We start from the raw sequence: 27,703 nt of genomic DNA on the forward strand, positions 1-27,703 counted from the left end.
CAAAGTACTTCTAATAAAGGATAGTTTTCTCTTGAGCCTGATTAGCTTTTTCAAAGGACCTTCCCACAAACTGAGAAGAATATTTAAGAAGATATTTACTTTGGATAAAAACATCCAAATATCCGTTGTATCAGCTGTTTGTACTGTTTAGAAAACGCACGCACGCACGCACACACACACACACACACACACACACACACACACACACACACACACACACACACTACTGACCAAATTCTATCCAAAGAGTTGCACTGAAAACTCTACTAACTGGGTTAGTTGCAGATTAACAGTTAACTGTTTTTACTATATCTGGCTGTTGATCCTTTGACATAAACAACCAACAGATGTTTTACTTATTATTTAAAAAAAAGAAACGGTTTGAAATACATCATCCGTTATTAAAGTTTTTAAGTTAAACTCTGGAAAGATGAAGGCAATCTGGACCACAAATCCCTCGACTCTTAGAGATAATACGATCAGTGTATCCCTTGAATGTTTTCATGGTATTAGTACTTCCATGACGATTCAAACAGAGTGCTGTTACTCTCAGAGTGGATATAAAAACGTGGAGACGAGAAACAGAAGCACCCTTAACAATCCAGTCATATCTAATTTTTACTGATGCACATTTTACATTTTTCACCAGCTTTCAACATGCAACATTTTACAAATGAGCATAAAATCGATCATACGCTCATGAGTCCCATCAAATCAGAAAAAAATTAACAACATTTGAGATGAACTTGTATTTGACAGAAAACAAAAACAGCTGCTCGTACAAAAGGTTGTAAATCCCTCCAACTCTGGTGCCGTTCTGTAGCTGGTGTGTTTTTCGTCAGTTTTTACATGTGTGGTCTGTTCTCAATCATAGATGCCCTTGACACGCTTATTCTCAGGATCAAAAGGAGATTTGAGGTGTGCTTTGGCCTTGTATACTACTCCCATCCTCTCCAGGGTAAACTCACCACTCTTTATGAAGTTAGTGCTAACCTGATGAAGAAAGAGACGGTGAGAGAAAATGATAAGTCATAAAACACAAAAAAGACAGAACGATAAGCAAGTATGGGGATACTCAAATACTCGAATTTCAAATGTGTCAAACAAAGACACAGTAAAGATGAAAAGGACAAGGGAGCGAAAAGAGATGAGCAAGAATCCACGTACTTTGTAAACCAGAATGACGGAGCAGCTCATCAGGCTCACGATCCATCACAATTCACAAATTGCATACAATGCCATTTGTGACTGTGCGATTTGTGATGGATTGTTTTGTATATAGTCCGTAAGATGACAAATAAAACCCTGACCCTGAGCACAGTTTGGTTGTAAATGCTTGTGTGCAAGTATAACAAAAATCTGACAAGTCATAGAGGAGGAACACCATTACTTGTTAGTTGTATGAAATACTGCTCCGAGCAGGCAGATTATTCCAGAACGGACAATGTCACTGCAGGAGTTTTAAAGCACAGGACGCTATCAATTCCCTCATGACTCAGTGTCAGCTCACTCGTAACACCAAGTACTAATTTTCATTGACTGACTCCCCGACTCTCCCACTAATCTGTCACTGTGTCTCGAATTCATTCACTGACAGACACATGCTCCATGTCCTGGAGCCTCACGCTAACCATAAGCGTGCATGCTACTTGTTTATAACTAATCAAAGAAAAACCTTGAGAAGAATTTAAATGCAGAAATACATGCAGGGACATATGACACATATCTAAGCAGATATTAAAATCACAGAAGTCAACTGCTGCACACAACCTTAGCTACTAATCTAATCGGTCTGATATTCAGTTATGACAACGGCTCGTGTGATCATTTTAGTTTTCTGCACTTTACTTTCAAGGATTTAGTAAACTCCACACATTTTTTTCACAACAGTGCAGATCTCTGCCATTCTCGTATTTTAACACAAACACTGGAAAACGGAAGAGAAAGTGGTCAGAATAAGTGTGGGCACTGCAGTGTGTTGGTGCTTTTAAGGCACTTACCACTCCTCCATCTGGATTGCGGATGTATCCATAACCAATAGTTTTGTCGATATAAAAGCCATAGTCAGCACGTCGGAGGTGACCAACAGGAACACCATTGCGGTAAATGGCCTCCAGACCAAACATCGGGACTTTCCTAAAAGCCACAGAGTAAGAGATGCAGATAATGATAACAGCTTTATCTCAAAACAACGTTGCAAAGATTTTGACATTTGACAATGAAAGACTGGAGGCACTGTCAAGTTTTCAACAATACAACCCTCTCTGCTTCTGCAACCCTGTTGCTGTTTCACTGGATGTATGTTTTGGACCGCTTTTGATAAATATTAACCAGTGCATACCAGTAACAGCCCACAAGACCTTTCTGAGAAACTCAGACTCCGCCATCACAACTGACTGCTGTCACTCGGTCAGAGTTTCCCGCTTCCAGCACATCAACTTTAATAACCGACTGTTCACTTGCAACCTAAAATACCTCATTTCCTTGACAACTGCCACTGTAACGAGATAATCAATGTTATTCATCTCACCTGTCACTGGTTTTAATAATGTGGTTGTTTGGTGTATAAATACAGTCTCAGGTCTCAGAAAATGAAAAGTTTTGTATTTTTTTGGTGCATGTATTATTTACTTCATAAAATAAGGTTACGAATCTTAAATATTAATAGTCAGAACTACTTAAACATAATATATCTAAAGATAACATTTATAAACTGTTTCACCTGCTCCCATCTTTCGCTCTGGAATAAAACATATATTTGATTTTATTTTATTTTTCAAATCAATATTACATTTATTCACTGCACCATCATTAAATATAATGATCCTGTTGCCTGGGAATAACATGGATGGTTGCCGTGCTGCTGAAAATATTTAAATTACATCTATAAATGCTGCCCCCCACCCCTTAATTAATTTTCTTAATTTCTTTCTGATGACTAAAATATCATGTCACGACAGAAGCTCTACTGACTCATCAGTGGTGAAGCAGACGATGCGCCTCTTCAGTCCCTCCTTCTTCTGTTTCTCTAACATATCACGACCCTGGAAAGGGACTGAACTCTTCAGCTTGCAGGTGAAGGCTAGCCCCGCCTCCAGTGGTGTGTCATCAGGGCGCAGGTCGGCGTGCCAATGCCTGTACCCTTAAAAACAAGAAACACCGAAGAGTAGAGTAAAAGCCATGTTTCCTGCATATTTGGTATAATATTATTAAAAGTAAACTTTGGCTGAGTTCCATGCTGGATGGTTATTAAAAGAAATGTAGACTCAGTTGTTTTGTTTACTAGTTAAATCCTACCTGAGCTAGATTGGATATTATAGTTATAGATTTAGGACCTTTAAATACAAGTTACCTTTCTCTATGCTGAGCGAGTCGATGGCTCTGTAGCCTGAGTTGATGATGCTGTGCTTTGCACCAGCAGCCATGACAGCATGGTAGACTGGAAGGCAGGAATCTTTGGGAATATGCAGCTCCCAGCCGAGCTCTCCGACAAATGACAGGCGCATAGCTCGCACCTGTGATGGGAGAGGGGTCAGAGAAGAGGCTTAGAAGATGGAGAGATGCACAAAGAGGACCGAGCTGCCATTACTCTTTTTGTGCTCATTCGTGCACAAACACACACTTCATCCTTAAGGCCCAAATTTACATGGAATTCATTTTAATACCAAAAGCAGCTTCACAGAAAGCCAGAAAACAGAAGAGAAAAATCAGGACAGATGTACGAAGATACAAGGTGTACAAGAAAGGACAGGAGGGAAAATACAATCATACTGAAGGTATGAAAGACGGTGCTATGAATCAAAAGGAAAATGGAAAGCATTTTGCAATCTGTATGTCATTCTTTATAGTTTGTCTTTTTCAATAAAGATCGTGTTAACATTCATCATCTTCACAGCAAAAAATGCAGAAAAAGGAAGAGGAGAAAAAACTCCAGTGAACGGCTCAGGAGAAGCAACTGCAATCTGTTTACCTTCTGACAACTGATGAAGACTGTGCAGTGAGTACAGACTGTGTATCCTGTCATTTTATTTTTGCAAAGTGAAAATCTGCACACAAATCTTCTCCTTCTGTTTCTTCTTCTATGGTATTATGTAAACTAAAGCGCCCTCACACCCTTACAGAAAACTGTGTGAAATTAATAAAGTAAAAATGTCAGCCAGCAGAATGGCTATGTAGTGGTTATAATAATATTTTATGCAGTTTACTACAACAGTGACAGCCATTTTCATTTTTAACTGGGAGTGAAATAAGATTAAACCATGTAGATACATTTGGGCTTGAAGCATTGAAAAACTGCAGGCTAAAAGTTTGCATTATTATTATTATTATTATTATTATTAGCACTGCTGTTTTAACGCCAACCTCACCATTTGAAAAATGAAATGGAATTTGAGTATCATTTTACATATAGCAGGTATCTGTGCTAACCCTGGCAGTGTTTTCTGAGATGATGTCACATTTACCAGACAATGTCTATCTTTTTCTATCTATTTTCTATCTGAAATTAAAAAGTTATTCCTTCAGTTCCCTTTTCACTACAATAATATATATAATGTGTCAGTAATGTAACAAGAAGTCCCAGTACATGTACATGTTATATATTATAATTATGTATGGCAATGTGTCTTCATTACAACGTTAACCACCAGGAGGGAAAAAAACCAAAACAAGCAATACATGTAAAGATCTGAAATCAAGTTGCATTATCAGTAACAGCTTTAAAAATCCAGAATATGCCACTTAATCATGACAAGACTGACTCTGCTGCCTTAATTTGTATCAGATTCAACAAAGCACTGAAAACATTCCTCAGAGATTTTGGTCCGTATTGACATGACAGCATCACACAGCTGCTGCAGTTTTTTGGCTACAAATCGATGATGTGAATCTCCTGATTCAACCCAAAGGTGCTTTGTTGGAATGAGATCTGACCATGAGTATAGTCATTAGTCATTGTAATGTTCAACACACTGGTTTGAGATGATTTAAGTTTTGTGACATGATGCGATACATGCTGGAAGTAGCCTTCAGAAGATGGGTGCACAGTGGTCATAATGGGATTTATTTTATTTATCCAGGTAAAAAATCTCATTGAGTCTACGAATATGCAAACATGGACATTTAGCAGCAGCATACAAAGAACAATGATGTACACGATTTCCATAGCCAGTAATAAAACGTAAAGCACAATGGTACACAGTATCCAACCTCTTTAGGTAGTGGGCAGGTGCATTCATAAAAAGCAGGTCACCGTAATCCAATAAAGGTAAAAAAGTTGCATGAATCAAGTGTTTTCTCACTTGGAGGGAGAAACAGGATTGATTTCTAAAAAAGTAACCTAGTTTTAGTTTTAACTTCGACACAAGCCTTTGGATGTGAGTTTTAAATGACAAATTCTGATCTATAATGATCCCTAGATACTTGTAAGATGTGACCATTTCAATTTCAGTTCCTTGAATTGTTTTAATCTTAGGAGACGTAGCTAACAACTCCTTGCCATTTGAGAATAACATGAACTTGGATTTCTCTGGATTTAACACCAACTTAAGTTGAGTTAAATGGGACTGAACTACATCAAAGGCAGACTGCAGAAAATGCAGGGTTTGTGCTACTGAAGGGGGTGAACAATAAATAATTGTATCATCTGCATAAAGATAAAATGCTGCATTTGACAAATTATGACAAAGGTTGTTTATGTAAAGAGAAAATAGCAATGGCCCTAATATGGAGCCTGCGGAACTCCTTTGGATACTGGGAGAAAAGAGGAAAAAGACCCAGCAGCATGGACACACTGTTTTCTTGCTGACAAGTAATTTGAAAACCAACTTACAGCATTTACAGATAGACCAATATTGTTTAGTCTATTTAATAAAATAGCATGGTCAACTGTATCAAAAGCCTTTGACAAGTCAAGAAAAAGAGCAGCACAGTATTTTTTGCAGTCCATTGAATCAACGATGTCATTAACCACTTTAATAGCAGCAGTTATTGTGCTGTGTTGTTTTCTGAATCCTGACTGATGTTGGGAAAGAAAGGAATTTTTGTCCAAAAAGTCTTTCAGTTGTTCACTAATGAACTTTTCTAGAACACACAATTTAGATATGGGCCTGTAGTTATTAACATCTGAAGGATCACCTCCTTTCAGCAAAGGGAGAACATAGGCAGATTTCCATATTACAGGGATCTCACTGTTCGAGAGGCTAAGATTAAAAATGTAAGTTATCGGTTCTGCTATAAAATCTGCTGCCAACTTAAGAAAATAGGGATCAAGTTGATCTGGTCCTGCAGATTTATTTAGATCCAACAGATTTAAATTTAAATTTTGGGAGCTTCGATTGTCTGACTACAGCTACCACACAGTGGTCACTGATATCATTTGCGAAAACCCCAGTGTGAGAATATTTATACGGCATAGTAGTTAAAAATAAATCAATAAGTGATGACTTTTCTGGGCATTTAAGATTTGGACGAGTTGTGCTGTAAATTAGTTGTGTGAGATTATATGAATCACACATGGATTTAAAACTGTCTGAGGCAGAGGACAACTAGTCCTAGTTGAAATCTCCGGCCAGCACAATTTCATTAAAATCTAAAGTATATAGTTTTTCACTAAGTGAAGCTAAAGCCTCACTACTAGCCAAGGGGGGTCTATAACAGCCCACAATGGTAATAAAATAGCCCTTGAAAAGTTAGAGCTTGAAGGCAAGAAGTTCAGACTGTTTACAAACAGATACCGATGAATCGACAGCAACATGGAATTTGCTTTTTACATAAATTGAAACACCGCCACCCTTTCTGGGGCAGTCGCAACGGAAAAGATTATAGCCTGTTATTGCAATGTCTTTGTCAGTAATCGATTTTGTAAGCCAGGTTTCTGATAATATAAGAATATCGGCATCTAACTCTTTCATCCAAACTTTCACAAAATCAAGTTTGGGAAGAAGACTTCTGACATTTAAATGAGTGATACCAAGACCTGTTCGAGTTTTAAAATCACAAGGAGTACTTAAGCATTTGCAATCTGGACCGGGATTAGGTTGCACATTTCCAGATAAAAGAAGCAGAAGAACAATAAAACATTTTCTTTTCACAGATTTTTTTTGTAGGATTACAGACTGATTTCTCTTAGTGCCCAATCTCTTTGGGGGGTGAGAGAATTGGGAAATAAACCAGTGATATGGAATAAATAAATTAAATCAGTTGAAATGAGATCTCTGCTGATGATCACGTTTGAGAAGCTTAAAAGATGTAAAATTCCACCTTGTTCCCTTTGAGAGGAGTAAGAAGTATGGTTTTTCTTGCTCCACAGACATCATGTAGACAAAAAGCTGTCAATAAAAACAATAAAGGAAAAAAGACTACTGAGGATAACATGCTGACTGACAGATAGACCTGGTAGACCTGTGGTAGAGCCTGGTTGTGGCCTGGTAGGTGATGGTGGAGCCTGGCTGTGGGCTGATGGTGGAGCCTGGTTGTGGCCTGTTGGCTGATGGTAGAGCCTGGCTGTGGGCTGATGGTGGAGCCTGGTTGTGGCCTCCTGGCTTGGACCAGCTAGCTGATGGTGGAGCCTGGTTGTGGCCTGTTGGCTGATGGTGGAGCCTGGTTGTGGCCTGTTGGCTTGGACCAGCTAGCTGATGGTGGAGCCTGGTTGTGGCCTGTTGGCTGATGGTAGAGCCTGGTTGTGGCCTGCTAGCTGATGGTAGAGCCTGGCTGTGTGGCCTGCTGGCTGAGGGTGGAGCCTAGTTGTGGCCTGCTGGCTGATGGTAGAGCCTGGTTGTGGCCTGCTGGCTGGACCTGCTAGCTGATGGTAGAGCCTGGTTGTGGCCTGCTGGCTGGACCTGCTAGCTGATGGTAGAGCCTGGTTGTGGCCTGCTGGCTGGACCTGCTAGCTGATGGTGGAGCCTGGTTGTGTAGGAAAGCTTCTGGTTGTTCAGTGGAACAACCAGAAGCTTGTTCAATATGGGAACATATTGTTCAGTGGCAATATGTCCCCATATTGCCATGGTCAGCAACAATACTCAGGTAGGCTGTTGTGTTTAAACAAAGCTCAGTTGGTGCTAAGAAGCCTAAATGTGTCAAAAAGAAAAATGTCCCCACCCCATTATAACACCACCAGCCTCAAACTGTTGATACAAGGCAGGATGGATCTATGTTTTCATGTTGTTTACTCTAAATTCTGGACCCATCATCTAAATGTCACAGCAGACATTCAGACTGAGACCAGATAATGATTTTCCAAACTTCTATTGTCTAATTTTGGAGAGCTAACGCAAATTGTAGGCTCAGTTTCTTGTTCTCTGCTTACACGAGTGGCACCTGTACAATGGTCCTCTGCTGCTGTAGATCCATCTACCTCAATGTTCGGCACTCAGAGATGATCTTCGGCCTACCTCGAATGTAACAAGTGGTTATTTCAGTTAATGTTGCCTTCCCATCTGCCCAGAGCAGTATGACCATTCTCCTGACCTCGAGCAAAGCATCAACAAGCCATTTTTGCTCAGACATACTGGTTATTTTCTCTTTTTAAGATCAATTCCTAGAGATGGTTCTCTGGGGAAAATCCCAGTACAGTAGATCTTCAGTTCTCAAAGTCACATAAATCATCTGTCTTCCTCATTCCGATGCTTGTTTTGCACTTCAGCAGGTCAACAGCATACCTAAATGTGTCGATTTACTACCACATGACTGACTAATTAGATATTTTCAGCAATGACCAGTTGAACAGATGTAACTAACAAGGTGGCGAGTGAGTGTACAATGTTACAATGAAACAATATGAGAACAACACACAGGTGACAAATCCCATATTGCTCTTTAAAATGAAATCACATCAAATCTAGGTGAGTGAAAAGGAGATAGAAAGATCACATCTAAAAAAAAAATAAAAAAAAAATATGAGAGCGAGCAAAAAAACAAAAAACAAAAAAAACGTGGAGAGAAAACAACAGTTTCCCCAGTAGGTGTAGTGACAGCCAGGCCATCTGGCCATGTAGGAATCACCCTGAGTCCCATATGTATGCATGAAGCTCTGGGGAAGGTACATGTATGCCTGCATATATTCAAAATACACCCTAAAGCACATGAGTGACCAGCAATTATACATTTACCTGGCAAAAATCAAAGACAGATAGCTAAAAGGCTGACATATGTACAAGACTGAATCTACACATAAATTTGTATCTCCCTCCATACATGCTGCACATTTGCTAGTAGGAGAGAGCGAGAGACAGAGAGAGAGAGAGAGAGAGAGTCTAATGAGCTATGAGGGGAGCAGAGGGTTCTGGTCTCACAGCAGTGCAGCCATTAAAATGTCACCCAGACAAGGCCAGAAACCAGCTGGAAGACAGCACAAGCGGCACACTTGCACACAAGCAACACAAACACTCCTGCAGAGCTGTGAGAAGATGCTGACTGCAACCACCAGAGAGCTGCATAATTCATGCAAGACCAACTAAGAGAGAGCGAGTACGTGTGTGGACATATGTGTCGCTGCATGTGTCGGTACAACATGCTCTTTTTCTTTCTTTTTTTTTTTGAGGGCCGGAAGTCTGTGGAGGTCAAAAGCAGAGGCTGATCACACTTAACTGCATCACCTCTTGAAAAATGTATAAAAAGACAGCTAAAAATGAGTATATGAGCATCATTTTTGCTCCTTTTCCCTTTCCTTTATAACAACTGCACCTCCATCCCTCCCTTAAGATACCAACCAAATGTTTTAAAAATTGCGATTGGTCTTTTATTTGTACCATGGTATGAATACAAACAGTTTCCCATGTCCTTCTAAGCCACAGCCTTATAAACTTTGTTTTGAGTCAGTAGACCTCAGGGACGGAGGAAGAAAAGGTAGAATGTGAAAAAAAAAAAAATACATAAATTTTGGACAGACTCAACATGCAAGCAAGTCACAAGGACGCCTTGAGACACACCATCTGTTCCTTCTACACACAGTGTACAATCTTTGATGACTGAACTTTTTAAATAAAAAAAGAAAAGAAAATACTGTTTCACTCAACAGCATGCAATTTGCATAGTGGCATTTTTAATTAACTGCATTCTTCATTTAACTAAGACAGACAGGGTTATTTTGAAGCAGAGAAATGTAGAGCATCCATCGTGTACATGTGTGTGTGCATGTAACGGGTGTGTGAGTGCTGTCACCTGATGTCCTGCTGCATTAACAACTTTGTGTGAGGAGAAGGGGAAAGCTTCGTTGCTCAGGTCTGTGTCTAAAACCTCCTGTAATACCTCCCGGCTGCAAAAAAGGGAAAAACAAAAAACAAAAAAACAACAAGAAGAAGAAACTCTGGCAGTCATTCAACACATTTTCTGTATTTGTGCAACCAGAGTGCAGAAACACAATTATTGTTGACATTTTTTATGTATTTATTTTTATATTTTGGTATACGTTTTCCCAGCACAAATAATGCTGGAACAATCCAAAAATGTACCAGCTCTTCTCCCACAATCACACACACACACACACACACACAAAATCAATATTACATAAAAAAAATGAGTCAACAGTAACGAAAAAGGGGGGGGGGGGGCTAAGTTTAGCTCACTGTGCTGCTTGTACATTTGTATGTTTGTGAGTGGGCAGGTAGAGAATACAATGTGTGAGGCCTCGTCAAAGAGATATTTTTTGTAATATTGTGGCAAGATGCCAGGGATGAAGATATCAGGGGAAGGGTTAGAAATGCAACTGGAGGGGTGTCTTCTAATTCAAAAGAAATAAATGTGTAAAAAAATAAACAAATGCTGTTAAAATTCCCTGCAGAAATATAGCTGGAATATGTAGGGTTTCTAACATATGTATGTGTGCAGGTCTCAATGCATGTGTGGGGCTAATAATAATTTTTTTTTGTGCCATTTTCCAGTTCCTCCCATCCCTTTCTCACTGAACTTAAGAGCCCAACAGCAAAGGCTAATTAGCTATATATAATCAGTGAATTGCTCTGTTTTGTATGTGTGTTTGCGTATTTGGCAAAAGGGGCACTCGCAACTACCAATTTGTTTCTCCTACTTGCCGCATCACTGTGGCTCTCAGCTGTGCGTCTGAGAATCCGCATCCACACAAACAAGGCTCGATTAAAGGACGTCACATAATTTCATCCATTATACAGCGCACAAGGTGCATAATTGCAAAGCGAGTGGTTAAGCACTACTTTTGCCCACTGGAACACACTGCCGAAGCTGCGTGAGAGAAAGGCTGCAAGTTTAAAGACTCCCCTATTGAGTGAATTTGAATGAGACGACTCAGGGAGGGAAAACACGGGCAAACACATTTCCATAAATGCTGCAATCGCTCCTCTCCTCATGCTCTAAAGGGATCAATTTGCTTCGTGAGAAAACAAAACCCCCAAAATGCTGAATTTCTCAAACGTGGCAAAAACAATACAGAGGAGCTAAAAATGATTACAGTAATGTGCGCAGAGAGGCAACACAGATGCCAGTCTTTTCTAAAACACACACACACACACACACACACACACACACACACACACAGGGAATCATTCACGGGTGAAAATATGCACACTCATGAAATAAATGTGCTTTAGATGCTAAAGAAAAGTCAATGAACTCCACAATCATCATAGATATTGTCTTGTGTGTATGAGCATATAAAATCACACACACACACACACACACAGAGAACACATACACACAGAGCACATACTGGGCTATCTAGCAGTGACGCAGTGGTTTCCAGTTTGACGTAAGCAATAAAAGCAAGAGGGATAGAAAAACCTAGAAAAAAAAAAAGTGAAGATGACACTGAGAATGGGCAACTGAGCACAGGGGGTGTGTATGAGAAAGAAGTGGATACAATCCACAGAGACAGAGAAAAGAAACTTAGGAGAACAGGAGAGAGAAGCAAAGCCTCAAGAAAAAAAATGGACAAAACCCACACAGGGAACGGAGTGGACTAACCCTGCTGCTGGTGAGAGGGAAGAACAAAGACAGAGGGCGGTGAGCTGGGGAGGAGAGGAGGTGAGAGGGGAAGAAAAAGATAGATGTGGAGTGCAGAGAATAAGATAAGGAATAGGTAAAGGTGGTGTAGCTTCACTACAGTGTTGAGCAAAGGGAAACTGTGGGAAGGATAAAGAAAGCGTTGATCTCCCTCCATATCTGCAGTAAGATTTTTACTTGCACCGTGCACAAATTTGAATCCGTAGATTAAGAAATCAAGCTGATGTTGATGGTTGAAGTTGAAGAAATAATTGCTATGTGACAACAGGTCTTATGGAGTGATGAACTCAAATTTGAAATCTCAACATTACTGAAGCAGCTTGAAGCGAGCAAAAATCATCCAGCAGCCAAAGAAGAGCTCTGAATGTCCGTCAAGAAGCCTGCAGAACTTTCCATTAGTGCAACTCTGTTTTTGCCTTATATAATGGATTTCCGTGTGTGTCTGCACGTTTCAATAAATCACTGCACCCGTTTTCTCTAAATCTCTGACAAACTGCATCATTGACAGAGTCTAATGAAAATTATTTATGTAAGACAGCAAAATTGACACTTAATCCTTGAAACTCATCACTAGTGTTCAACTTGGAAGCTGATGCAAACCTTCATGGGATTTATTATTTTCAGCTCTGAGGTGCAGAAGAGTGAACTTGAGAAGCCCTAAAAAATAATCTAACCAGTAAATGTACGATGAGGTGATATCATACCGTAGTAGATTGCATTCTGAGCAAGGTACCCCAGGTGTCCTGAACTTCACAAGGTTTACAAGGATTTTGCAGTTCAGAGTTGATATTAAAGGTCTCAGTACCCTACAGTCTCTTAACAGTTAGATACACACCTTCAATTGTTCTCTTGTTCATTTCTCATCTGGATATAAGTCATTCCAGAGTTGACATTCACTTCTAACCCTCTTGCTTTCCTCACCTTTTGGGCCCCTGGATGCTGATCATCCCCATGTCCTCAGAGTGGTCCGTCAACTGGCAGCGAAAGCCTTGATCCTGAAGAACTGTTTTAATGTGGTTCCAGTTGTGTTCTGCCACACCGCCTCCAATGGCCAGGTAATATGCATCACCTGGAGCAAAGATAGATGGCGATCAGGTCAAGTATAAGAAAGAGAAAGATATATGAAACCACTTTATCTATAGCATACAGTTTGTAATCACAAGTATGAAGAATCTCAGCTGACAGCTACATTAGGTGATCTGGTGATGAGATAACAGAGTTTATTACATTAATATGTTTTGAAAGTTGACTCTGTTGACTCCTTCCACTTACTTTATGTAGATATATTCAGCAGGACTTGTCAAGAAATTTGCATAATTAATAGAGCGGCAGCAACTTTTTCATGGCATTTTAATTGCCGCTTCCCACCTAAGATGTCATTACGCAACATTAATTACTTAACAAATTAATTTATCTCCTGAGATTCATGTGCACCCGGGGGGTTTTCAATCAGCAGCTGTGGTAACAGAAATAAGGGATACCTGAACAGATGTTATTTTCCAGGCTTTTTTTGATGTAGTGGAGTCAAAATGACAACATAAAGAAACAAGCAACTGCTGTGTAACGTCAAAAGGAGACACATCTTTCATGATATTCTCTTTTTTTGAGTGAGACAAGAGTAAAAATAATTAATAAATGTGGATAAACGGTACTGATTGGGCGAAAGAACCACAAATAACAGAAAAAATATTACAATAAAATCTGAAATAAGATAAAACAGAATAGCGCATTATTAAATCCAATAAACACAATACAACAGCTAAGCTGACAAATAGTGATGCGGAGATAGGGAGATGAATGAAATAACAGTAATAGGTAAAGAGTACAGGAAATAACTGTGAAACACACACGTCTACACACTATTTCTCACCGCTGGATTCTGGTGCCAGGGGCAGGTTGGCTACACCAGGCTCCAGTCTGCTCACAGTCAGGTCGGCCTCTGACCCTCCTCTTTTATTCAGCATGCAGGTATACACAGTGGTACCTGCAACACACACACACAAACAATTAATACATGCTGCAGACTTTGCAGATGTATTTTAAGCATGCTGTCGAGTGGAAACATACTGATGGAAGCGTGCTCTATGTGTGAACAGGAATGAATATTTAATACATTCAAGTGTACTGACACTAAGTTCACAACTTAGTTGTTCTGAAGGAACAATAATCGTGGCTCTGATCCTCTTAACTCAAAACTCTGCTTTCTTGTAGCACAGTACTGTGCAAAAGTCCTGGGACACACCTCATTTCTTTATTTTTTTCTGGGAAAATGGGAAATAGATGTTGCAATTTACTTCCTATGTGAAGCTGGATGTTTGTTGTGATTGTTTCTTTCTTTAAAAAGAGGGGTTAACCTTTTCCTTGGTTTTCATTTTACTTTAGCTCAGACTTCTAGCTGTTTTGAGTTTGCTTTCTGTGATAAGTAACGAGAAATGTATTTCTTTTTTCCAAATCTGGAATGATTTCAATGCAATGGCACTTGACCACACATGTACAGATGGCGGTAGAGACAGACCGAGTCATACAGGCTGTCTTTAACAGACCCTCATGCACTCTTAGAAAGTATGTTCTTACTAGTTTTAATCAGGTCTGAAGACTACAAAAGGAAAGTGAAAAACACTTGGGGGTTGAAGTTATAAAGATGCGAGTGCGCCGAACCTCAGCAGATGCCGGTGTCATACATTTTCTAAATCCATACAGGAAAGTAACAGAGAGGCTTAAAAGTAAAAGGATTATCTGTCTTCTCACTTCTTCAGAACTTGATCTCACCTTTGGAAAGGCTCTGGGGCCAAAAAAGTAGCAATGTAAAGAACGCAGCTTTCCATTTTCATATCTGCACAATGGTAGGATTCAGACACGGTTGTCAGTTTGCCGATTGTGACAAGAATATAAGAAAATGAAGCAGTAGAGACGTTTGTCGCCACTGTTAACAGCATACCAGACACATTACATACTGGTATTTAGAAGTCCTGTCTAGAAGGCTGCTATTCCTTGCTTGTTGGCATCTTTTTCATAACTCTATGCACGTAGCTGCCCTTTTTATTCTGTCAATCTTTCTTTCTTTTTTTTTTTTACTCTGACCTGGCTTCTTGTTGACATCAGCAGTGAACAGCCAATCAGCTGCCTTCTTGGCATCGGGTCCAGTGAGATAGAACTTCCCAAAGTAGGACATGTCAAACACAGCCACACTGTGTCTACATGAGAGGCACTCGTTCTTAATCTAAATAAAAATAAAACAAAAAGAACATAATAGCAAAAGGATAAAAACAAACTGTCCCAACTCTGAAAAGCATGATGTTTCTAAGAAGAATGCATGTTATTGTCAGATCCCTGAAGGCAACATTCATTACAGCAGTGAAGAGAGATTTTAAAATCAAGGTTAGCATTCTCTCCTCTAATTTAATCCTGCAAGCTGCTGAGTTAGCGTGCGTTCTCCCTCGATACCATTTAAACACCATTAAACTCACCAACTTGCCCTTAGAAGCCTTCAGTGCGTTTATACTCATCTGACCGCACGGTAATACTGCACTATCGATCACCCACGCTCAGCCACACATACCATTTACTCTTAGTACTGTCTCTTACCACGTCATGATGTGGAGGGAAGTCAAAGGTGTACTCTTGACCCAGCAGTTCATTGTATTTGTACTTTTCATTCCTCTTCACATTGTAAGCTCCGTAATAATCATAGTCTTTAACCTGTGCAATATGACACACAAACAATTAGAAGCTAATTAATCATTACTGTTTTGCAAGAAACAAGGCAAGATGTACAACTGAGCCAGACACTGTGGTAGCATCCTCCATTATTGGCAGTCAGTATGTTCTAACAGCCTCTATCCAGCGTGGCTTCTGAAAAAATATCACCGGGGCAATTATATAAAAGTGTGCCTGCGACTATGTATAGCATTCAGAATATGTGCAGTGTAAGTGTGTTTCTCACAGGAGCAGGTCCTTCTTTGTTGAACCAGCCAGGTCTCTCCCAGCCATGCCGCTCTTGGAACATGCAGCCCTGCTCTGTGAGCACCTGAAAACAACCACACATACAGAGCACAGTACAGCAAAAGCAGTTCGTGGCTGTCTTTGAAGAATTGCTATTTATTCACTAGAGGTCAACATGATGAACTAACACAAAACTTGGACACATTCTCACACTTTAAATGAGGGCAAAAGTGGGAGCAAACAGTTGACAATTTACAAAAGAAGAAAACATACATGAACACAGTCGATGCTGTATTTCTGGACACCTGTGGATCCAAGTACAATTTCCTTTAAGCTCTGTTCTCCAGCATGAATTGAAAAACTCTAGCTGAGCGGTATTGTGATAATAATTCTCTGTGGTTTTGTCACAACAAGCAAACCTTCACCCCCCCTCATCACACCCAGTCTTTTGATCCATTGTCAGCATAAAGATAATACAGTACATTCTGTCAAAAAGAGCAAAAAATTGTCTGGCCTAAACAACACATCTAACATCACAGGAATCAATAAGAGTGAAAGTACACTGTTAGTTTTCCATAAATTGCTGCAGAAATATTAAACTTCTTATTTCTTGAACAGTCTTTAGATACGATATATCAGGGCTCCTTGTTAAACTGACAGTCGCCCACAGTTGGTAGGTATGTTCTGCTATGCTCTGCTCCTAGCAGGCATCTAGCAGTCTCTTGCCAAAACTTCCCACACTAGGCTATATTTACCATCTGTGCTACCGAGGTGGAGAAAACGTGTGAGCAGCAGTGTCAGAGATGGCCTGCATGTGCTCTGAAATAATCCCATATTGCCTCTTAAAGCTAGACAGTCTCATTACTTGCATAGCTTCCCCGATTGATCCAACCCTTAAGTACCTCTGAGCCACAATACATTAAACCTTTGTCTTGTGTTAAATAGGAAAGGTCACAGGTGTGTTACACATGAAAAGATTACTTGTTGTTGTGCTAGACAGTCATGGATGGCAAAAAAATAAAGTAAATAAAGTAAACACTCTCTTATTTATTACACCACGTCATTAGTTTTGTGTGAAAAAAATGTGTATACCCCATGATGCAAAAGCTTATACAAATCACCTTTATCACTATTAACCTGAAGTAATAGATTTAGCCATAGAAAATTTTTTGGCCCACTCTTTAAAACTTCAGTCATTGCACTGACTCGGTGCAACGTCTTGAGTCGCATCCTGTTACAGATTTGCTTCTGTGCTTGGGATCATTGTCCTGTTGCATGACCCAATTTTGTCTATACATGGATTTAGTATACAGAAGAGTCCACGGTAGACGCTTTGGGGTGAATTTGCTGGGACATCCACCCCTGAGAAGACTGGCTCCACTTGAGTAACCTGTCTCACTGTACAATGATGGGCTTCAAAACAGCACGGTAAGCCTTCCCAGACAGAAAGCAGCAACAGTCACTTCACTGCTATCATTGATGTCTGTGTTAACACATTTCTGACTACTCCCGACCTGCCAAAACTTTACACTTGATCAGTTAATCAAGTGCATTTCATTAGCAACACCTGGCTGCTATTTGCCCTCTTAGTTGCTATGGAAGCAGTAAGGTGTACTTCGTTTTTTCCACAACCTGCTTTTGCATTTTGGATTATTTTTCTTTTAAATAGACAATGACATGGTGTAAAATGGTACGTGTTGTTGTTCATCTCAGGTTTTATTTCCTTGATTCAAAGATCTGCTAACAACCAGATTAAATCATAATATTTAAACCTTACAATTGAAAGAGGGTGTATGTACTTTTTACCATGACTGTAAGTAAGGCTTAAATTCTTTTGCTTTTTACTGACTTTTTGCTCAATCTGACTTTATTTTACTATTTCCCCAACACAAAGAAACCTATACTCATAGATCCAAGTAAACAACAAGATCTTCCAATGACTATAAGACAAACATGTCATAATGATTACAAATTATTTTTATTTCATAGTGAAGAGCAAAAACCAGATGTTGAAAACCCCCTCATATATTTAAACGAAGCAAATTCTGAGAAAGCACACGATATAAGCTACAAGACAAATTGACAATGTTACTAATGGAATTTGTGTTAATAATCTTTCATGAAAAGATGCCTACATTTCCGAGTGGGGGTACAAATTGCAACCGTTAAATGTAAATGAATTCTGGAATAGAAAAGCATGTCTAAGTGGATCATTAATGCATAAAGTGTGGTAGTGGGGCCCATTAAAAGTTTGTGCCAGGCTCAGGAGGGAGGGGAAGCTGAAAGACATCTGAGACCAGGCTACTGAAACTAAGTGTAGCATTTAGATTCATGTTGGCAGGGGTTGCATTATTAAATGTAACTGCTGGGGATAACTTACACCTCTAACTGCCTTCTGCTTGAATCAGCTGCCTCTAGGTTTGAACAAAGGCAACGGAATAAGAGAGTAAGATCCCCGTGTCCCAAACCTCAAGTTTACAAACACTTGTATGCCTATATCTCTCACAAGTCTTTTAAGTCCCTTTTTTGACATTCACACACATGGAAATGTGACAAGCTAGGGTTTCAGCAGCATCATTTATATGTAGATTTGTTCTATCTGCACATTTCTGTCTCAGCTAGCCAGCCAGATGTTGTGGTAGCAGAAGTGTAGAAAAAGAAAGAAAGGGGAAACACATAAAATGCAGACTTTAATGAGAATAACTAAAGCAACACAATTACGAGAAGAAGAAAAAAGGGAAGCAGACTTGTGTGAATCTGATGAAAACCTGAATGAATAGATGAAGAAAACTGAGTGACTGAAGGAGAAAAGTGCAAAAGTTAGACAGGTAACAGAAGGAAGAGATCGGAAATGACAGGTCAAGTTACATGCAGGGAAAAACAAGAGCTGGATATTGGTCCACAAGCCAGCATGCGTGTTTGTCTAAATCAAGACAGACACAGTAAGTAAATGCCCTGACAATTACTCAACTAAAAGAGCTTTAAGGAAGCCAAGGTTAAGCTTAATGTTTATCTCAAAGGAAAAAAGAAAAAAAAATCATGCGTATCTTCTTCCCCTTCACCCACCTACTTACCAGCTTCTGCCTGCCTTACTTTAATAAAAAGGTTTAAACTTTTCATCTGTGCCCGAGTCGTGCATATGAGTCCTGTGCTCTCTGTCACCATTTGCTAGACTACCTTTTCATACAGTAGTTCTTTTATCATTTCTGCGCTTATCTCAAACTCATCCGTGACTCACACCACAGCTGAAAGGAGTGTGACTAACTCCCAGCACAAAGACAAAGCATGTGGGTCACTTCCTTGAACTCCTCATGAAACACTGTGATTAACTGTCTGCACTGGAGATCAAACCACTGACCTACCTGGTGGAAAGGATCCTTCCTCATGTTTCGGCTGGCCAGCGGCTCATCAAAGGGGAACACCAAAGAGTAGTTCTTAGCATACGACTCGTGACTCCTCTCTCTGATCCACCGTTTGTTGTCTGTCAGCGAGTTATGAAAGCGCCTGAGAAAGGAGGGAGACGGATTCAAAAGATGCTCATTAAAAGTCACAATCTTCATTAAAACTGCAGTTCCTGCTGCCTTTTGCTAAAGTGATAATCTGAAGAATTTTGAGTAGATTTTGTGGAGTGATGTACCTGATGTCATAGCCGTACATGTCCTTTTCAGGGCGGCCATGTATGATCCAGTGAGCCAGCTCTCTACCACAACCACCTCCCAGCATCATACCTGAAACAGAAGGTGTAAGGATAAAAGAGATGTTGATGTGAGAAGCATTCCCGGTCAAATTCAGCTCATTTTAATTAATGCTGAAACAATATTAACTAGTTTTATGTAATTGTGGAATAAAATTGCAGATTATAGCTTCTTTACTGTCTTTTGAAACTGAATATGTTTGTTTTTTGGTTAAAGGACGGAGCCTGTGAATATTATGAGTGCCAATATTTCTGTACCTGATTAACTGCTTTTTAAATGCAAAGTCAGATAAATTTCCATAGCCCAAGGGAATAACATTTAGATGGAATGATAGTCAAACCAAACAAAGATGCCACTTTGGATGCTGGGAAGTTGTAATGTGCATGGATTTTTTACATTTTTTAATTTTATGAAAATTAAAATGATTGTTGGTGCTGTAGTGGGTCCCTGAATGAGGACCAGAGGGGAAAAAATAATGATGATTTAAAAATGGGCATTTATTCACACTTTTTGAAATTAAAGACAACCCAAAACCCATAAAATAAATGCTAAAATAGATTTCAATTAAAAAGAAAGGACACAGACAAATGTCCAAAGCTTTAAACTGTAATAATAATAATTAAATGAGCATATAGTACTGTGCAAAAGTCTTAAGAAACATCACTCATTTTCAGTCCAGTCCTTAATCATTTTTAGGGGAATGCTTTTTTAGTTGCTTGCTAAGGCACTCAACACTGACCTGCAAATCAATCAGGTAACCACCAAAAAGGATGAACTAGTTATGTGTCTACACATAAGACAACTTGGCAAAAAATCTACTTTTAGTTTCATCTTTAGGCATTTAGTTACTAGCAGTCTATCACGCAAACATCTTTTTTTTCCCAGATTTCTTTAGTTTAATCTATGGAAAATGCCAAAGATAGCACAATTTTCTTCTTTCTTTTAAAGCTATGAACTGCAGCACAACAGACACAAAATAGTTTTTTTTAAGCTAACAACGTGATTTCCAAAGACTTATCATATTCTGGCACTGTGTGCAGCGTGGCCTTCGAAAACAATCAAAGAAAGAAGTGGAGGACCAAAGAAGAAGAAAAGAATAAAACAAACTATCTATTCTATGAATAGTATTTAAAATAGGGGAAAATGCAGCAAAGACCCGACACAAGACTGGAGTGATGTTTCTGATCTGTTTACTGTTCACCAAAGCCTCATCAGAAATGATCTCAGTGGAAGGGTGTCAAGAAACTGTTCCTCAGGAAGGGAAATGGGAGGTCTTTTAAGCTTTTGTATAATTTTGTACAAGCTTTTGTACAATTTAAATTTTCATCAGAGTTCACTCTTTTGTTACTTATATACATCTTTCCCATGTTTGTCCTCAACTTTCCTTTTTAAAAAAAAAAAAAAAAAAAAAAAAGACGGACTATTTTGTGGATATTCTGAATAAGTCACAGTGGATCTCTAATCCCCTTCTTGCTCACCTACATCCTGCCTAGAGGACAGAGTCACATTAATTTGTAGAAAAGAAACGAAAAAAAGAAGAGAAACAGAGCAGTTTTTGTCCTCTGCTATGGCTCCTATGTGGCACATGATCCACATAAGGTTATTTCGACCCTTCTTCCATCTTTTGACTCTTGCTCACAGGAGCCCCCGAGCAATGTGACCTCATCATCTGCACCCAGTGGCTGCAGCATTGTGCATCTTTCAACACAACCAACAAACAATCATCAGCAATTCAATATTTTATCTGTCAAGTCCCAAAACTGTCGGGTTAATGAGCTGGGCCCTTTTAGCAACCCCCCACTTGCATTGTGCTGCTGGTAATTTGCAGTTATCAAGCGTATGTGTGTGTGTTGTATGTATGTCTCTCCCATGTGTTGCAACCACAACATCAATATGCAGCAGCACGAACAGTGTGTCCTTGCAACCCTCCGTCATCCCTCCATCTCCATCTCTCACAGCGTCCCCTCTCCCTCTATCTCTCATTACTTCACTCATCTGCAGGCACTGTCACTCCGAGCCCGGGTGGACAGTTGAATGGCTGGTTTGCTAGACAGATGGATGGATGGGTGCAGGGGTTGAGCGATAAAGGGAGGAGGGGTGAGAGGATGTTGATGAAGTTCTCCCAAGACAATGTGGGGACAACCAGCAAGGCGAGGTGGCACTGATAAATGTCACTCGAGATAACTGGGTTGATGTGCGAGTTTCCATACTTGTAAATCCTCGTGCTTGAGCTTCCACTCATTCTGTCGTCCCCTTCTAACCAGTCCCTTTTCCTCCTTGCGCTGTTGTTCGTTTATGCCGTGCAAATATTTGCCCCTTTCACGGTCGTTATGTGTCATCTAATCTCCTGTCTCAAATTCTTCTTCTTGACATTTACAGGGGTGCTGCCAGCAATACCACCGATGCTTAGAAAGAGCAGGAAAACATGCACAATTGTTTTTTTAAAAATCTTTTTCCAATATCCTCTTCAGCAGATTAGCAAGCACATTAATCTGAAATTTTAAAACAGCATTTAGTGTACACATGATTTGGCTACAACTGAACATTTTGGAAATTGAATGAGGATGGTCGGTTCCATCCAGATTTTAAACATGTGTCTATCAGCATCTATAAAGAGGCATTTCTTTCTGTAAACATTGCATTTAATGTTTCCCCCCGACACTGAATTTATTTTCCTGCAGAATGCTGCATATCAAGATGTGTTATTCAGAAGTTCGACAAACAAGATACATGGCCTAAGATGGGTCATTCATCAGAATCCTAAATGCTGTAGGAACTGTACATTAACAAACGCCTGCAAACCTCAATGAACTAAAGCGAAGTTGTAAAGATGAATGAGCCAAAGCTCCTCCACAACAAGGAGAAAACGTCATGTACTTCAAACACAATTTCATATATTACAGTTCACACGTTTAAGTGTTTTTAACCTTCTCTTCTAACTTATAGAAAGCCAAGTACTGCCACAAATGCTTAACTCTTTACTTAAAGGCTTTGGTTATTTGAATATAGCACATATAATCAGCACTAAAATAACTAGAACTTTAGAGTCAGTATGTTCTTCACCTTGAAATTAACAATACTCCCCTCAGAATGCAGAGAGTGTGTTTCATGATCCCCTCTTCGATAATTTTTCTAAGTTAGAAATTTGATCCTCTTTTGGCTTCACATTCACACTAATGCTTCCATTTTATGAGCCAACAAAGTTGGCCAAAAAACAGAAGACAGTTTTTTCCTAAGATTTACATCAGCAGCAGTATCCTTATTATTTCTTATTGTGCACAATAAGAAATAATAAAGGTGCTTATTCCTGTGATTGTTAGCAAGACAAGGATGCAGCTGGGTAAGAGGTGCTGCAGTTCATAGCTTTAAAAGAAAGAAGAAGAAAAAATACCTTTATAAACAAGAGTAGTTAAATGTTAAGCATGATGGGTTTGAGACCAAGAATAAGTATCCAAAGGTTGCCAGGCAACAAATACAACTTCAACCAGTCTGAAGGCTTGGTGATTGCTTGGAGACCAAATTTAGCTCCAGCAATGACTTTAAAAAAAAAAAATCTATCAAAAGTGACCCCTTGGTCTCTGAACTTTCCTGCCTCTCCGTGCCCGGCCTTGAGCCAAGACAGCCATGTCACTGAAAATGCGAAAGATGCCGTTTCCTTGTCAGAGGGGCATAAAGACAGGGGAAGAAAGAGTGACAGATGCAGAGAGGGTGAAGAAGGGATGACATGGCACATCAGTGTTTCCTTTGTGTGTGTGGATGCTGAGTGCGAATCGAGCACAGTTCAGGCAGGCTACGAAGTCAAGCTCAGTCCCAGCAGATCGGCTGATCTCAATGGCAGCCCACATCAACTGATGTTCCAAATGCCTTTCTGCACATCCAATTTCTTATGCAGGGCACACTATTTAAGCTGCTTTAGCCTTCCCACACTTACTGCACATCTGCAATACATCTACACGTCATACTAAATCTCCGACTTAGACAGTATCTGCATCACTGATGCCTGCTCTCCTCTGTGCTGCTGGTCGTACCGCTGCTTTCCCCAAACTCTAGTTTTTAAAAGTATATACTTGCAAGACGTGCAAATAGTCTTCTCACTACAGGAAGCACTCCCTTTGGTGAGCGGGTAACACACGCAGGAGACCAGCCTCACGACTCCCACTCACTGTCTGTGAATTCACATGACAATTACGTGCTTAATTCACACATAAGCTACATGGGACATTACACTGATTTTGTACCATAGAGCAGGCAGCACAGCTCCACCGTGTAATGTTTAGGAAAGTTCAGGGATGCTGTGCATGTGTGAAAATGACTCAGGTGTGATATTAGTAATACTAGGCCAATTTCACTGAGCTAGTACCCAGCATTACACTACAAAATAAAATGGGTACGACAGAATTGTAACCACGTCTATTCACACAGGCAGGTTGTGTTTCTATGTAAATGTAGAAAAGAAAATATAATGCCAGCAGTCCCAAGCTCACTCTATAGTTATTAATTACCAGAGAATAACAGATGGGGGTCGGCCTCTCACATGAGGTTGTTGAACATTTAGCTTTTTGCTCACTGAGCTACCAAGAATTAATAATCCAAACTGATGACAATTTATTATTTTTATGAGAAGAAGCCTATTGGCAAGTTTTACCACTGTTTTCAGGTATAATATGAGGCAATACTCGAAGGACTTGTTAGTACTCTGATCAGGGTGGTGGACAGAATATTTCATGGTTAAGTGGTTGCAGAATAGAAAAGCAGTGGTAAACATCAAGGACCACTCATTAATTTGCAGCGAGTCAACTACACCTCTGAAAGAAAAGAAAATACAGAAGAGGGAGGTCTGTGTAACATATGAGTGTCGAGATGCCCACACATCAGGTCTTCACTTCACTGCGTCTCCCAAGCGTCTGTCAGGACTGCAGAGCCGGATCCCATAGTCTTTTGCTCTTGTGCAGGAAAAAAAAAGGCTTTGTCTGAATTGTCTTAATGCTTATGGTGATTACTTTACCCTTTACGCCCCCTCTCTGTTTTTCAGACCGCTGAGATCCTCGCATTCCTCCTTCTCTAATGTCAGTAGAAAGTTCATCCCTGAGTGAAGTAATGGAGTTACTCGGGTTGGATCTGTCTGTGCCTGCGTGTATGTGTATGTTCTCGATGAAAGCTGAAAAATGAAAACCACTCTATTATTCATTTGTGCCTTGAGAGACTGGTGAAGGCTAGGTCAGAGTCTAAGAAAAAAATCTTTGGCCATTTCCCTTATTTTCCTCATTATTTTTGCCCATTTGTTTTCTAAGATTTCTTCGACCTTTGTCACCCCTTGAGGAATCATTTCATAGATTCCTCAAGGGAAAGCTATTAAAGATGAAGTACTTTATAATAAATAGTCAGTGAGTGCAGTGTATGTATTGTTTCTTTAAGGCAAAGTTTATGAAGCTAACCATTTAATCTAAGATGTCTTTGCACTCTCTGGGATTCTCGCTCACTCCCTGCCTCCCTTCCTGCCTCCCTTCCTCTCTTTTCTCACCTCTGACTATTTTATTTCTTCAGACTGTCAGTTGTCAGCTGATGCAGAACTTACCAGCACTGTTGAAACCACAGCCCAGGAAGAAACCTCTGACCTCTGGTGCTTCTCCCATCAGAGGCTTATGGTCTGCTGTGAAAGACTCTGAAACAATAACAGAGAGAAACTTTGTGATAAAGGTGGGAACAAAATCTTTCTATCCGATTCGTCACAGGAGTCAGTCTCAGCTCCTGTGGTAGCTCGAATAGGATACAGTCCACGCATGACCCAGAATTGGATATGCAGAAGAAAAAGGACTGATAGATGGATATTTGACTACTTTGGCTATTTTATCAGTGTCATCTCTGGCTTTGGGTTATTCCATGCCAAATCATCAAATTTTGAGAAGATTTTATGCTCATCCATCTCCGATTTGCCTAAAAATTGGAGATGGATATTTTTTTTTTGGTATGTCTGAGCATGAATATCTCAAAAACTACAAAAGATAAAAGCCTGAAATTTTCCCGGACCTTTCTTATGAATCAGGGTCTGTAATTTTGAACAGAGAGAGAGAGGCAGTTGCCTTCCAGACTGAATCCTGCAAGAATTGGATGAGACTAACTACTGATATTTTTGTCTTTGTGATACAACTTGTCATATTTTCTCAATCCATTGTGAAAGTTAATTGAAAATAGCATTTTATGACAATGAATTCATGTTAATCTATTCAAAATGTTTCATTTTGCATTATTCTGAAACTCGACTATAAACCATTCAGAATTCTAGTTTCCTTTTGCAATGTTTTATTAGTGTTTGCGCAAATATGGTATTTTACAGGGCAGCTTGATTTTATGTTTCATATTTTAACTAGTCATGTTTGATATATCTATCCAAAATCCCAGATCCTGATTCATTTTTACGAAACGAAAGGCCAGTGAAAAATTCAGGCTTTTGTCTTTAGTAGTTTTTGCAATATTCATGATCAAACATGGCAGCAGATCTTCCACAAATTAGATGATTTAAAGATGTGATGTCTTCAGTCTTATCACGATATCAGCAGTCTGAGCGCCGAATCATCTGACATGTTAGCGGATATAATAAGAAATGCATCTCTATATTCGGTGGACAATGTGACAGTACAGGATGTGTTAGTTTTGCACAAGATATAAAAGTGTGGGGAGGAATTGTGAGAAGGCTAAGGCTCAGAACTTTTCATATACTGTGTTTTTAGTTGGCAAGCCACCATTTATCATTTAGGTTTGGTCAGGCTTGGTCCTCTGAGACTTTAGAACAGCTGTGTGCAACACTGAAACTTAGCGAGCCGTTTGTGGTCAGTAAATGCCTCCTAACCATAACGGCAGGCTGGCTGTTCATTAAACCGCAATGTCTCCTTTTCTATTTCCACTTGCGTTAAAAACCACAGATTGGATGGGTGGTTTTGGAGAGCTGGAAGTTGTTTAAAAGGCAACTTTAGGCAAGTTCTGCAATGCAATAATAACTTTTCCAAAAATCCAATACACGCGAACTTTAAAACTAACAATGTCTTATGTAACAGAGAAATTGCAGCAGATACATTAAGATATCAGTACTTTTATTACTCTACTGAACTAAGCCGAAAGAGAGATATTTTCTCTTATATACCTACACACACATGCATGTGAATATGTCTTTTAGCAACATTAGACTAACTGCTGAATATTCAAAAGAAAACACGGCAAACCTTTAACTCAATTTTCCATACTTCTGTCTATATAAATAAGTCTCTCTGAGTGGTGAATTGCACATACTGATGGAACTTATAATATTTGATTTATATTTGAAATTTCTCCTTCATTTAGCCTGCTGTATCCTCATGGAAATGCCAAAGGTGCCTTAGTAACTTCTTATCCAACTGCTTATCCAGTAAACATAAAATTAAAACCTGCAGGACTTAAAGCCAAGGGCACAGATAAGAAGAACAGACAGCTTTTCAGACTTCTACCTTTATTTTTTCTTCCATCATTTCGTCTTCATTTCATCTCTGTAAAATTTATGTTATTAATTTTTATTTCCCTTTAACATTTTCTTTTTTGTATTTTTGCTTTTTGTCAAAGTTCCTTCTAAATGTCTTTTGTACTTTCATTTTATCACTCTGTTTTACTTTTCTATCCTCACAAAATCATTCTGATCATTATTCCAAACTGCTGCTCCAGGCTAAAATAATGAAAAAACTCAAATCAGAAACCACGAAGCATGGCTACAGACCAGCTCACATAACCAGCTGGGCATGTGATATTACCTGCACAGGAAGTCAGGCTCGAGCTAATCAAACTATCTCCTCTGCAAACATGGCATACAGCTCGCTAGTTTACATATTCATGGGCAACCACAGTATGCATCCAAAGTGTTGTGAAAGTTGCTTGTTTGCTGCTGTAATGCATAAGGATTTGTAGGGAAAGGCATGGAGGAATTGCTCAAAGATGAATGCTTCTTTTGAACTAGTGCTTGTATGTGTGCATGATTGCATTTTTCCTGTTGGGATATATATGTCCGCTTACACATAGTCACAAATAGATGACCTGCTTTGTTTTTAGTGACATAAATCAAATCCCTGTAATGT

General features: G+C 39.5%; 1 protein-coding gene and 1 long non-coding RNA gene across 2 annotated transcripts in view; both read right to left on the reverse strand.

Annotated features, from left to right (window-relative positions):
* Positions 1-90: 90 nt before the first annotated feature.
* The window catches only part of sardh (sarcosine dehydrogenase), a 50,428-nt gene continuing 22,815 nt past the window's right edge, over positions 91-27,703 (reverse strand). Inside the window, exons 10-22 of the mRNA XM_085164627.1 lie at positions 25,183-25,269; positions 19,550-19,640; positions 19,275-19,416; positions 15,914-15,997; positions 15,556-15,669; positions 15,052-15,190; positions 13,841-13,954; positions 12,892-13,039; positions 10,159-10,252; positions 3,353-3,515; positions 2,974-3,142; positions 2,001-2,136; positions 91-993 (exon numbers count right to left, since the gene is read on the reverse strand). Of these exons, the coding sequence (XP_085020753.1) occupies positions 865-993; positions 2,001-2,136; positions 2,974-3,142; positions 3,353-3,515; positions 10,159-10,252; positions 12,892-13,039; positions 13,841-13,954; positions 15,052-15,190; positions 15,556-15,669; positions 15,914-15,997; positions 19,275-19,416; positions 19,550-19,640; positions 25,183-25,269 (1,610 nt within the window). The 3' untranslated portion in view covers positions 91-864. The remainder of the gene's footprint in view (positions 994-2,000; positions 2,137-2,973; positions 3,143-3,352; positions 3,516-10,158; positions 10,253-12,891; positions 13,040-13,840; positions 13,955-15,051; positions 15,191-15,555; positions 15,670-15,913; positions 15,998-19,274; positions 19,417-19,549; positions 19,641-25,182; positions 25,270-27,703) is intronic.
* LOC146514470 (uncharacterized) lies at positions 7,052-10,152 on the reverse strand. Its single transcript, XR_014874839.1, has 2 exons — positions 7,795-10,152; positions 7,052-7,686 (listed from the first exon to the last, which is right to left on the reverse strand). It is a non-coding gene; the product is annotated as an uncharacterized LOC146514470 (long non-coding RNA).

Source organism: Neolamprologus multifasciatus, chromosome 7 (genome assembly GCF_963576455.1).
Source record: "Neolamprologus multifasciatus chromosome 7, fNeoMul1.2, whole genome shotgun sequence".
In the NCBI taxonomy this organism is placed as follows: Eukaryota; Metazoa; Chordata; class Actinopteri; order Cichliformes; family Cichlidae; genus Neolamprologus; species Neolamprologus multifasciatus.